This window comes from Muntiacus reevesi, chromosome 20 (genome assembly GCF_963930625.1).
Source record: "Muntiacus reevesi chromosome 20, mMunRee1.1, whole genome shotgun sequence".
In the NCBI taxonomy this organism is placed as follows: Eukaryota; Metazoa; Chordata; class Mammalia; order Artiodactyla; family Cervidae; genus Muntiacus; species Muntiacus reevesi.
Genome location: NC_089268.1, coordinates 30870206 through 30883535, shown reverse-complemented (window position 1 = coordinate 30883535; position 13330 = coordinate 30870206). Strand labels below are relative to the sequence as shown.

The following is a 13330-nucleotide window of genomic DNA, read 5'->3' as shown; positions in this document are numbered from 1 at the left end:
AGCACTTTCCATGATTGTTTTCCCCTCCCTGCTTTGCCTTTCTTTTTTAAATTTCACCTTTATTGAAGTATAAAATTGTAGGACATTTAAAGTGTACATTGTGATTTGATATGTGTATGCATTATGAAAGGATATCACCCTCTTCCCCACCCATCTAGTTAATTAATACACCATCACCTCACATATTTATTCTTTTAGGGGGAGTGAGAACATTTAAGTTCTCTCAATAAGTTTCAACTATAAAATACAATGTTATCAACTATAGTCACTAGGTTTTACATGAGCTCTTCAGACCTTATTTATCTTATAGTTGAAGTTTGTAACCATTTCCCTCCCCTCCTTTTTGGTCACACCATGTGGTTTGTGGGATCTTATTTCCCCAACCAGGGATTGAACTCAGGTCTGTGACAGTGAAAGCATTGAACCTGACCACTGGACTGGCAAAGAATTCCCCTTGTAACCGTTTATAAATCTTTCTCTATTTCCCCATTCCCTAGCCCCTGTCAACCATTTTTTTTCTCCTCTTTTTTCTTTTTAATTCCACATATAAGTGATACCATGAAGTATTTGTTTTTCTCTGGCACATTTTACTGAAGGTCCATCCATATTCTCACAAATAGCAGGATGTCATTCTCATGGCTGAGTAATATTCCATTATATATTCTACATCATATACACCACATCTTCTTTATCCATTCATACCTGTTGATTGGCATTTACGTTGTTTCTATATTGTGGTTACTGTGAATAACACTGCAATAAAAATGGGAGTGCAGATATCATTTTGAGTTCTGTTTTCATTCCTTTGGTTATATACCCAGAAGTGGGATTCCTGAGTCATATGGTACTTCTATTTTTAATTTTTTGAGAAACTCATTATACTTTAAAAATAATGGTTTATATCAGTTTACATTGCTACTCGTAGTATACAGAGTTCCCTTTTCTATATATCTTACTAACACATGTTATTTGTGTTGGCTTTTTAATAATAGCCATTCTGACAGGTATGAGGTGATATTTCATTGTGGTTTTAATTTGCATTCTCCTGATGACTAGTGATGTTGGGCCTCTTTTCATGTACCTTTGGCCATTTGCATGTATTCTTTGGAAAAATATTCAGGTACTCAGTCTATTTTAAAATTGGATAATTGCTTTTTTGCAATTGAGTGTATGAGTTCCTTATAGATTTCATATATTAACCTCTTAGTAGATATATGTTTTACAGAGATTTTCTCCTATTTCATAGGTTGTCTTTGCATTTTTTTTTTTTTAAACTGTGCTTTTGGTGTCGTATCCAAAAAACCATTTGTTTCCCATAATGTTTTCCTCTAGGAGTTTTTTGGTTAGGTCATGAAATTTCAGTCTTTATTTAATCCTTTTCTGAGTAAATTATTGTGAGAGGTGTAATACTTCGAGTTAAATACTGTGAGAGGTCTAATTTCATTCTTTTGCATGTGGCTATCTAGTTTTTCCAGCATCATTTATTGAAGAGACTGTCCTTTGGTTATTGCATGGTTTTTGCTCCTTTATCTGTATATGTATGAGCTTATTTCTAGGCTTTCTATTCTTGTTCCATTGATCTATGTGTCTGTTTTTATTACAATATCATACAGTTTTGATTACTGTGGCTTTGTAGTATAGTTTGATATTAGGAAGTGTTATGCCTTCTAGTTTGTTCTTTCAAAATTGGTTTGGCTATTTAGGTTCTTTATGGTCCCACACAAATGTTGGATTGTTTCTTCTATTTCTGTGAAAAATGCCATTGGGATTTTGATAGGGTTTGTATTGAATCTGTAGATTACCTTGGGCGGTAGTATGGGTATTTTAAGAATATTCATGGGTGTTTGAGAAGAATATGTGTTCTGCTATTCTTGGATGGAATGTTTTGTCCATCTGGTTTAGTGCATAGTTTAAGTCCAGTTTACACACAGAGAGTTGAGGATGAGGTTTGACGTACTTTTAGATTTTTTTTTCTTTTTGCTAATGAATTCATAAAAGACTAAGTCCACCCCTGTCAATTGCTTCTGATACTCTTCCCATATGAGATTCTTAATAGACTTATATAAAAGAAATAATAGTCAAATAGAACTAATTACAGTAGTTACTATTTATTGAGAACTTTAACTACAGACTATACTGAACACTGGGTGAAATATTTTTCTTAATCTTCTGTGTGGCAATGAATAGAACTACTCAGAAGTGATCCTGAGGTCTCCCTCTAGGTTGCCTAGGAAAGAAGCTAGCTGGAACTGGGGTTTCCCCCTCTTCCTGGAGGGAAGGACTGCACTTAAACTCAGTTTTCCATTGGACCAGTGCCTTACACTCCCTAACAGGATAGCCTCCAACTTTCCAGGTATCCATGGTCTTTAGGTGCCAGGTATCCATGGTCTTTAGCTGGCCTTCCTCAAACAGTTGGCATCTAAACCTAGACTGTCTGGCAACAAAGTAGTCTTGATGTCTCACTGAGAAATGGAATTCAAGTTTACCTTTTGAGAAGGTACAGCAGTTGTGTCAGGACTAGAACAGCTTGACCCTGGTGCTGATTCTCCTCTCCCTGAGATTATGAGAGGGTGGAAGTACTTTGCCTCTTGTTCCTGACTCTTGGTTTCCTGTGTTTCCCCAATAAATCTTTGTTCTTTGGTTCTCACTGTGTGATGTTGCAGTATTTATCCTAATGCCTGCTGCACCACATTCTTGCAGCAAATTTATGAATTAGAGATGCTGGGGATATCGAGAGGATGTGGGTAGAGTTTGCCATCTTCTTGGGAAAGAGTGTAATTAATTATAAAAGTGTGTGTGTGTGTGTGTGTGTGTGTGTCTGGAGAGCTGGGTGTAGGTTGGAGGATTGGTTGATGAAGGAAAAATTGTCCGACCCTATGAAGATGGGGATCCAGAACGAAAAAGAGAGCAAAGTGATCCGGGCCTCAAGAACCTCATGCCAAAGCAAATTCGGCCAGAGTTAATGGGCTGCAGGTCCTCTGATGAAGATGGGTGAATTTCAAACTGGAAAATCTGGAAACAAAAATCTGCCACTAAGGGAGACTGAAGGCCGGGCTCACTGGTACAGAATTGTTATGAAAAAGCAAAGGGGAGAGTCAGTTTCCTTATAAGAACCAATGTGACCTCCTTAGCTCTTTTTAATTTTTATTTTACTTTACAATATTGTATGGCAAAACCTCCTTAGCTCTTATTAGAATGTCAGTGTTTATATTTTGAAGGACCGTTTTTCATAGCACCACCTTGTGGCCGTAAGCCAAAATGGCAGTAGTGAACTTAGCTACCAGTCCTTTCCTGGTCGGGTATGCGAACTGATATAAACTCATTTTTGGAATTTCAGGTTTGGAGATCGTTCTGGGGGAAAGGCCAAGCAAAATGGAGACAACGTTCTGTTAATATTGCAATTGGGGGCTGATGAATAAACTGCAAAATAATAACAATAAAGAAAAGCAATGGGCCATATTTAAGTTCATGAAATGTTTCTTACCAGCAGGACAGCAAGGATGGAAACTTTTCTTTTGATATTTTGGTTGGCGCACAAGAACTTAAAACCCATCATTTTCATGTGGCTACTGTGAATGTGCACTTAAAATATTAGATAAACATACGTTAAAGTTATATTATTCTTTAATGTTATTTTCTTTGATGATACTACTGTATCTTAAAACAATTATAAATTCTCTTGAATCCTCAACTCCAAAGAAAAACCTGTATTTTTCTAGACTAGTGGTAATAATTAGTGTCTTCTTCAAGAAGTATCTGCTGTTTCTGAAAAATGTCAAATAGCTAATATTATTCTCTCTCAGAAAGGAATTTTTTTCCTAACAAAGGTTTGCTTTTGTTTAACAGAACTGAAAGTACAGGTGAGAAATAGCCTAATGTCAGTTTTTCCCAAATATTTGATACTTCAGGCAGATGGTGGATTCGTTTGCACTTGAAATGACATAGCAGTGCACTGTGGATGTGAAGACTCTTTCATTTGCAGAGATGATTTTCAGTCTCTGAAATGATCAACTTGTAGAGAAGTTTAATTTATTCTCCAGCATAGAGATCCCCAGATTTTGAATGTATTTACCAATAAAATAAAATAAAAATGGGATTAAACATATGATTACTAAATTTTTGTTTTGTCAAGTAAGAGCATCAAAACCTTTCCTCCAAATTACTGTCTACTACCACTATAATTCAAGAAAAGAAAGAACATTATAAAGTGAAAGTGCAAGCAGGTAGTGTTAAATGAGGAATAACCTTTTATATTGACTTCATTATAAATGGTCAACTTGTAGTTGTTGTTTATTTGCTGTGTGGTGTCTGACTCTTTGTGACCCCATTACTGTAGCCCAGCAGATTTCTGAGGCAAGACTCCTGGAGTGGGTTGCCATTTCATTCTCCACGTGATCTTCCCAACCCAGGAATCCAACCTGTGTCTCCTGCATTGGCAGGTGGATTCTTTCCCACTGAGCCACCAGGGAAGCCCCAGTGTAGTAGCCCTCTCCTCTGTTATAACTTGAGGCAGAAGGTGGAATGGGTATTTGTGAGCTGTCAGTCTCCACCACAATGTCTCCTTTGGCAGAATCAGGTGAATGAAAGACTGTTATTTCTAATAAAAGTGATACGTCTGGGAAGAAAAAAGTCAGTACAATTTTATTTTAGAATAGATGCTTATGATAAATAATTTCTCAATTTTTGTATGTTGTTACCACATTTCATAATTATTTATTTATTTGTAGTCCCTGATTAATCTTGAAGCTTTTGAATGCATGAATCACATTTTATTTATGTATATTTATTTATCTGTCTCCTTATCATTTATCTCTACTTCCTATTTATTTACAGAGTCAGTACCTAGTGCAATTCTTGGTATGTGTTAAACACCCTAGAAATACTCTTTGAATAAATGATTTGATTCATCTTCTGTTGCGCAAGGTCAATATTATATCTTTAGCTCTCTACACTGTGATTTTTCCATCTAATTCGTGACTTTGCTGGCCATTTTTTTATCCACAATATTCTCTTTATTGCACTCTTTACATCTTTGTTTCTCAAAGTGTATATCAGAGGGTTAAGACTGGGTGTGACAATGGTGTAAAAGAGAGTAAGGAATTTCCCCTCATTTTGTGAGGTGCTAGTTTGTGGCTTCATGTACATATAAATTACTGTTCCATAAAACAGAGATACTACTGTGAGATGGGAACCACATGTATTAAGGATCTTTCGCCACCTTGCTGCTGACTTGATTCTCATGACAGCTTTAGTGATAACTCCATATGAGACGAGAATTAGTGACAGAGGTACCAGAAGAAATACCACTCCAAGAGCAAAGACAACAACTTCAATTACTTTTGAATAGACACAAGCCATCTTGATCAATGCTGGCATCTCACAGAAAAAATTATCCACCTCCCGGTGCCCACATCTTGGCAACTTCAAAGTCAAAGAGCAAAGAATTAAGGCACTGCCAAGACCACCTAACCAGGCAATCAACACCATCTTCCGGCAAAGTTCGGGGTGCATTATTACTGTGTAGTGAAGAGGTTGACAGATAGCAGCATAGCGGTCGTAAGCCATCACAGCCAAGAGAAGGCATTCTGTGGCTCCCAAGTCAAGGGCAAAGAAGAATTGGAGCACACACCCTCCATATGTAATAGACTTTTTTGGACCCCATAGATTTACCAGCATCTGGGGGATAATGCTAGTTGTGTAACAGAGGTCCAAAAAAGACAAATTGGATAAGAAGAAATACATGGGCGTATGGAGCTGGGTGTCTAGGTAAGATACAAGAATGATAGTTGTGTTTCCTACCAGTGTTATAATATAGAAGATGAAGGCAACCACAGAGATGATGTGTTCCAGTTGGGGCCGATCAGAAAAGCCCAGAAGGATGAAGTCTGTTCTGGAACTTCCATTGCTGGTTCCCATTGCTCCTTTTGCAAAACTAGGAGGCTGTACCATGGTAAGAAAAAAATAGTGTCAGCCTTAGGTAGAACTAAAAACCTCTGAAGTTTGTCATGAATATCCAAAGGCCACTTATTTGCATGCTTTCTCCCATTTTGGAACACCTCTTAACATATCTGCTGTGTTCATTTCCCCAAATCTACATATTTAATCATATCAAGTGTAGTTTTATTTTATTTTTTTTATTTGCCATGCCATGTGGCTCCTAGGATCTTAGTTCCTTGACCAGGGATTGAGCCTGGCACCCACGACAGTTAAAACATGGATCCTAACCACTGGATTGCTAGGGAATTCCCCAGAATGCTTCTAAAGATAATTTTTGACCACTGATTCACACAGATATTTTTCTTACAAAGCTGTTGAGCTTAAGGTAAAAGTTAAATGACATTTTCCTGTGGTAAACTCTACCTTTTGCTAAGAGAATCACTTTCTATATTCAGTTTCAAACGTCTGCATCTCAACCATTATAATTGTAATCATAATTATCATCACAACCAGCATCCTCCTCTTTTCCCCCCTCTTCAACATTACACTGTTGTTCTTGTATTAATTTTGATGTTCTTTACTCTCCTGCCCTTTTTTTGTGCATGTGTTTTTGATGCCGGATAAAAGTCCTTATTAGTACTATTAACTTTTATTTACATGTACAGAGGCTGTATAATTCTTTGAACACCTTTTATGAATGTTATTACACCATCTACGTAGTCTTATTGATTTGTTGCAGAATTAAAAGTTGAACTAATTCCAAAAGGTTTTGGTCCCCACATACACATGGCAGCAATCTGTGTTAGCTCCTATTTACCTGGCCATTCAGCAAAATTAACCAGGCAGTTAATTGAAACAAAAAGCAGTTTATTAAACAACTATGAGTTATTTTTCCCCATGGAATTTACTAATTGCATGAGTTTATCCTTTAGCTGCTTTGGAACTCTATAGGTAAAACTATCACCTAATTTCATCTCTACAAGAATATAGATAAGAGATACAACTATATCAGCCTTACTATGAATAGATACAGTACCATATCTTTATTTTTTATTTATGAATTTTTTAATGTATATAATCTTTGACCATAAACTTCAGACCTAAATGTATGCTTTACATTTATAGTGTCTTTGAGGCCAAGGAATAATTACCTATTAGTTGCAGTTATAGTGAGTTAAAGTAAAGATAAATTACCTACAGTGTACCATTGTTATAAGCATTTTAGTTAGAAATTACATGTTATAATCATGAAGAAAGAACTGTTATTACTAAGTAGTATGAGATAAAGATGTAGTTTTTCTCAATATAAAATGGAAATTTAATTATGAGTGTCCAGTTTTTATGGAGTAGATGTCAGACTAAGTTAAGCATATTGCTTAAGAGCACCAGTTCTTGACTCAGAGTGGTTGGGATCAAATTCCAGCTTCACCACTTGGAAGCAATGTGCCCTTGGGCAATTTATTTAACCTGTCTGTATACTAGGTTCTCTATGTGTTATGTGAAGGGAGATTGTGAAGGTTAATATTTGTGAAGACACTTGGAAGTGAATCCTTCTTCTGTGGAAAGATTTCCTATGCAGGGCAGAAATCCTTCGTTCACGATTAATTCTAAAATTGAAAAGCTATATTCACCTACCCCCAAATCATTGTTACTCTATCTATCCCTCATTTCCTTTGTCTTTCACGCTGATGATTCACCATGTGGTCTATAACTAAAGTGGAATGCTTAAGTACTTTTTTTGGCATGATTTTTTAAGTGCCCAAGCATATTTGTATACACAAAATTACTTTCAAACACAGTGTACAGATTGAACCAATAAGCTTCAGAAGGAAGAGAGGACTTGGTTTCCAAAATGACTTGATTACAGAATGCACTTGGCTTTTTTTGATCTCTTCATCAAGTGGGATAGTGTTGGGAATTAAAAGGCCACAGAATTTTAGAGTTGAAATGAACCTCGGGCACCGTGAATCCAGCCTTCTATCCTGCACAGGAAATCCTTCCACAGGAGGATTCACTTCCACTCCTATTGTCATAAATTCAGTGACAGGAAAGTCATTTGCACATGAAGCAGCCTCTTTCCTTTAATCAGTGTCTCTTACTTACTTATGTAGAACTCAAAGATGCCTCTGTAACATCCAGGCACTGGCTCTTTTTCTTTTTTCTGGAAATAAATATAGAATAAGTCAATTTGACATGGTTTTATAAAGGTAGTTTTATTATAAAATAAAACATATGTACAGAAAGAAAAATAAAAGCTTGGTGAGCTAAGGTGAATATTTTTTCACTGACACCCAGGTCAAGAAACAGAATGCTGCCAGCCACCCAGGAGCTTCTCTTGTGCCTCATTCCAATCATAACCCTTCTCTGTCCTTGAAAGTATCAACTATCCTGATGTTTATAGTAACTACCTCCTTGTGCTTTACTAGTTTAATTAATCAATTGTGCCTCTGTAGACACTATTGTTTAATTTGGTTCATTAAGAATTTCTATATGTCTTTTAAGTCTCTTTTAATATTAGAATCTATTGTTAAATATACACTTACATTTATGTTCCCAGACCAAGTGCATAGGTCACTGAATGATCTTTAACTACTATGCTCTTCTGGTTGCTGTCCGTTGGATGCACCATGGTTTATCAACTGCCTCAGAATAGTGAGTTTAGAAGTAAACACAGTGCACCAGGTGTGCTACACTGTTGAAGAGAATAGTGACAGTCTATGATTTACACAAGCTTTCTAAAATACTTTAGCCAGTTTTAGCAGGTGGAAAACATTACAGTCTTAATTTAAGCTTTGGATTATATAAGGCCCCTTGTTAGAAGTGCTGTCAAGACAAGGATTATACTTTATGTAATTTATTCTTGTGAACCCAAATATAAGACTTCACTTAATGCTTTTTAATATTTTGGTTTAAGCCTTGAAGTCTCAAAATTTAGATATCATTTTAAATTTAAAAGTCAATACGATATAAAAAAGAGAACATGAGTTGAAGAAATAGATGTTAAAAAGAAGCATGTTATATTTTAATTAAAACTCACTTTCATTTTTCATAGTATGAACTTCAGTTTCTAATAATGTAGCGTAACTTTACATTTTACTTTCTTCAGTGAAATCTAAGACAAATGAATCAGACACATTTAAACATAACTTGAGTGTACACAATGATATGGCGATAAAACTAGATACATAAAATTTCATAGTTGTCTAAAATTTTATAAAAAACAAAAAGATATTAAATGGATCTTTTGTAACTGTAAAGTAAGATGTACATTGCTGTAACCATACAAAGCCAAAGCAGAAAAATACAATGTAAAAGTAGTTAAGACTCTGGACTCTAGATTCAGACCATCAGTGATGGTATTAGAATACCCTTCAACTACTTTCTCACTGTGTGAACTGAAGCAGCTAATTATTGTCTTTAAGCCTGAGTTTCCTCATCTGTAAAATAGTTATTCTAGAGCAGCTGCTATTGGAGAAGGAAATGGCAACCCACTCCAGTGTTCTTGCCTGGAGAATCCCAGGGACCAGGGAGCCTGGTGGGCTGCTGTCTATGGGGTCCCACAGAGTTGGACACGACTGAAGTGACTTAGCTGCAGCAGCAGCAGCAGAGCACCTGCTTCATGGAATGGTTTGTGAAGATAATTAAATGATATATTGCATATTAACTGTTTAGTAAGATGCTCAGCATAGAGAGCATTTACTAAGTTAAAATATTCGCTAACTGCTCTTGTTGAAATTTAATATAATCTTCATTCCTGAGAGGGAATTAGTATATTAGGATTTATTTTTATCTCACGTATCTGTCACATATTTGCTTTCATGTTAAACTGAGATCTAACATCTGTGCTACCTAGGATCTGTTTTCTACTCCATGTCTTCTGTTGGAGATAGCAGGGCATACTTACCAGAAGAAAAAAATATTAGAACGTAATTATACTTTCATGAGGGAAGAATTCACAGTTGTCATGCTCTTACGTAGTCCATATGTACTTCTGTGCGCACTTTGATGAGCCTTCATTTCATTGATAATTCAGAAAAATTGTTTGGCAAGTCACTGAGTCTATGAAATATTGGAATAGTCACCAGTTTCTTATACTATTAATAACATGACAATCATATTCATATTTAAATACAAAAACTGAACTGAGATTAAATAGATGTCTCCATCTAATGTGAATTTTGGAGAAAAGCTAGATGCAGGACTGGTTGAAGAGTTGATGATTTAGGTTTTGTTAAATTTTTGATAGTGTTTTTGTAGTCTTTTAGTGTATACTTTTGTTAAATGCATTTGTAGATAGATTTTTGCCTAATTAAACAAAGAGAGTGCTATGTTGGTCTGTGTATACTACAAGAATCATAATGATGTAGCAGGGAAATATTTGTGTGGAATTTTAAACACTACTATGTGGATGTGATTTAAACCTTGGGGACTGGTGCCCCACGGAGGTGATTAACAAATCTTTGACTATGGTCAGAATCTTATCCAAACAACAATTTTATGAAAAGTTCCCTTAAGACTTTGGGGTCTATCCCTTTTCTATTTAGATTTCTTCCATGGAAATTAATTTCAGAGGTAAATTTATATATTGCACTAAAGTTACTATTGAATATTATAAATATAATGTAAACAATATTTATTAAAATAACACACTTAATTGAAATATGATTTATTCAACAGGTAAGATATCAAGTTGGAGAAATATGGGCAATTATCTAAATATTGTGTCCATAGGAAATAAAATATTTGATTGAAAAACCATGGAATAATTAAAAATCTAGGTTCATGAGCCAAATAATCATTGTTTAATTTTCAATTAATTAAAAATAATACTGTGAACACCTGTCAGCCTGCCATTCTGTTCAAGAGCTGAAAATTTACTAATAGCTTAGAACTGGCTATATGGCTTTACACAGTTCAGTCTGTCTTCTTGCCTGACCCCCAGGGGAATCATGGTCTTGAATTCTGTGTTCATCAAATACTTACATTAGGATTAATTTATACATTAATACACTCCCATACATATATGTGGAATGTCTAAATAGCATATATTCTTTTGCATGTGCAACTTTGCAGAATTTGTCTATCAGTTCTTAGAGTTTTTTTTTAATTAGGTCTTTAGGATTTTCTATATCAAAGATCATGTCATTTGCAGAGACAATTTTACTTCTCACTTTCTGATTTAGATGCTTTTCATTTCTTTTCCTTTTCTAGGACTTCCCAGCTATATTGAATAGAAGTGACAAGAGTGGTCATCATTGTCTTGCTCTTGATATTAGAGGAAAAGTTTACAACCTTGTACTATTGAGAATGGTGTTTGCTGTGGGCTTGTCATGTATGATTCAATATCTTTTCTAGTAATTGGTCTGTTTAGATTTTTTACCAGTCAAATCAGTTCAGTTGCTCAGTCGTAGCTGACTCTTTGCGACCCCATGGACTGCAGCACGCCAGACTTCCCTGTCTATCACCAGCTCCCAGAGCCTGTTCAAACTGATGTCCGAGTCGGTGATACCATTTCTTTCTAATTCAGTCTTAGTAGGTTTTAGTTTTTAGGAATTGACCATTTCTTCTAAGTATTCTGATTTATTGGTATAGTCTTTTTTGATCCTTTGTATTTAGTGTGGTAGCAGTTGTAATGTCTTTTTCATAATTTTATCTATTTTTGTCCTCTATCTTTTTTTGCTGATGGAGCCTGCAATGCATTTAGTAGGAACTGCATCTTTTTTTTTTTTGCCCTCCAAGGGCCCAAGCTGCTGCATTTTCAGGCTCTTCCTTCCTCATGGTCACCACTCCCCACGAGTCTTGCAGCACATCTCAGCATACTGAATACGGTGAGAAAAAAGTCGGTTTGTTTGTCAGTGTCTTTGTTGCACAACTAGGGAAGCTGGTTGCTCACTCAGGTACTCTCACGTTCTCCCAGTGGAGAAGTCACAGGGTAAGGATGTCTCCTTTGGCGCTGAGCTGTGACACCTTGGAGGAGAGGTGGTAGGTAGTAAAGTAAAACTGTTCTTCTTAACCTCATCAGTGTGTCCATCTTGTATTTGTCTCTGCTCCAATGGTGTGCCGATACTTCTCATTGGACTCCCAGAGTTTCAGAAAGGCAGTGTTGTCTGTTGGTGATTGCACAGATCATCCTGAATATGCAGGAACCTTAGACTATGGCTTGCTTTTCTAATCCTTAGTGGTGTCTTTGGAAGAGATAAAGCTTTAATTCTAAAAAGTTCAGCACATGAATTTTTCTTTTATGATTAGTCTTTACCTACTCAAAGCTTATGAAGATATTTCTCTATATTTTATTCTAGAAGCGTTGTAATTTTAGCTTTTATTTTTAGTCAGTGATTCATTTCAAGTTAAAATTTTCTTATGGTGTGAGGTAGAAGTTGAACTTCAGTATTTTCCATAGAATATCCAGTAAGTTCAACACCATTCATTAAAAGACTATTTTTCTTATTAAATTTTGACACCTTTGCAAAAAGTCAGTTGACCCTATACATCAATTTCTGAGCTGTCTATTGACCTATTTGTCTATTCTTAGGCCAATACTGCACTGTCCTGATTGCTGCAGTTTTATAGTAAATCTAGGAATCAGGTGATGTCATTCCTCCAGTTTTGTTCTTCTGAGAAGATTTGGGGATAGTGTAGGTTTTTGCATTTCCATGTCAGTTTTACAATCAGCTGGTGAATTTCTTAAAAAAAAGTGATTGATGCATTGGTTTCCTATTGCTGCTGTTACGAACTACCAAAAACTTAGTGGCTTTAAATAACACAAATTTATTATCTTACATTTTTGGGGATTGGAAGTCCAAAATGGCTATCTCTGAGAAAATCACCAGGTGTTGGTAGGGTTGCATTATTTTCTGGAGACTCTAGGAAGAATTCATTTTCTTGCATTTTCCAGTTTCTAGGGGCTGCCGTGGTCATTAGTGTATCGATTCCTTGCCTCTTCAAGCTAGGAATGGTCAGTCTAGCCTTTCTCACATTGATCACTCTGACATTGACTCTTCTGCATCCTTTTTCCTTCATTTAAGGATGCTTGTGGTTGTATTGGGTCCATCCATATAGTTCAGAACACTCTCCCTATTTTAAGGTTTCTGATTAGCAGCTATAATTCCATCTGAAACTTTAACTCTTTCTTACTGCATCACATAATACATTCACAAGTTCAAAGGGATAGAATGAGGACCTCTCTGGGGGAGCCATTATTCTGCCTACTTAGTTGGAGATGTTTTGAATCTGGAGATCAGTTTGGGGAATATTGACATTATGACAATATTATGTCTTCCAATCCATGAACATGGTCTAGCTCCATATTTATTTAGGCCTTCTTTAAGTTCTCTTAGTGATGTTTAGTAGTTTTCAAAGTAGAGGTCTTGTACATCATTCATTTAAATTATTC

General features: G+C 35.9%; 1 protein-coding gene across 1 annotated transcript; it reads right to left on the bottom strand.

Annotated features, from left to right (window-relative positions):
• Positions 1-4938: 4938 nt before the first annotated feature.
• Positions 4939-5916, bottom strand: LOC136151223 (putative olfactory receptor 2W6). Its single transcript, XM_065912169.1, has one exon. The coding sequence runs from the start codon at positions 5914-5916 to the stop codon at positions 4939-4941; it is 978 nt and encodes a 325-aa protein (XP_065768241.1).
• Positions 5917-13330: the final 7414 nt, after the last annotated feature.

Bases quoted from the DNA above. Each gene is read 5' to 3' on its own strand.
- LOC136151223 (XM_065912169.1), bottom strand. From the start codon at position 5,916: ATGGGAACCAGCAATGGAAGTTCCAGAACAGACTTCATCCTTCTGGGC.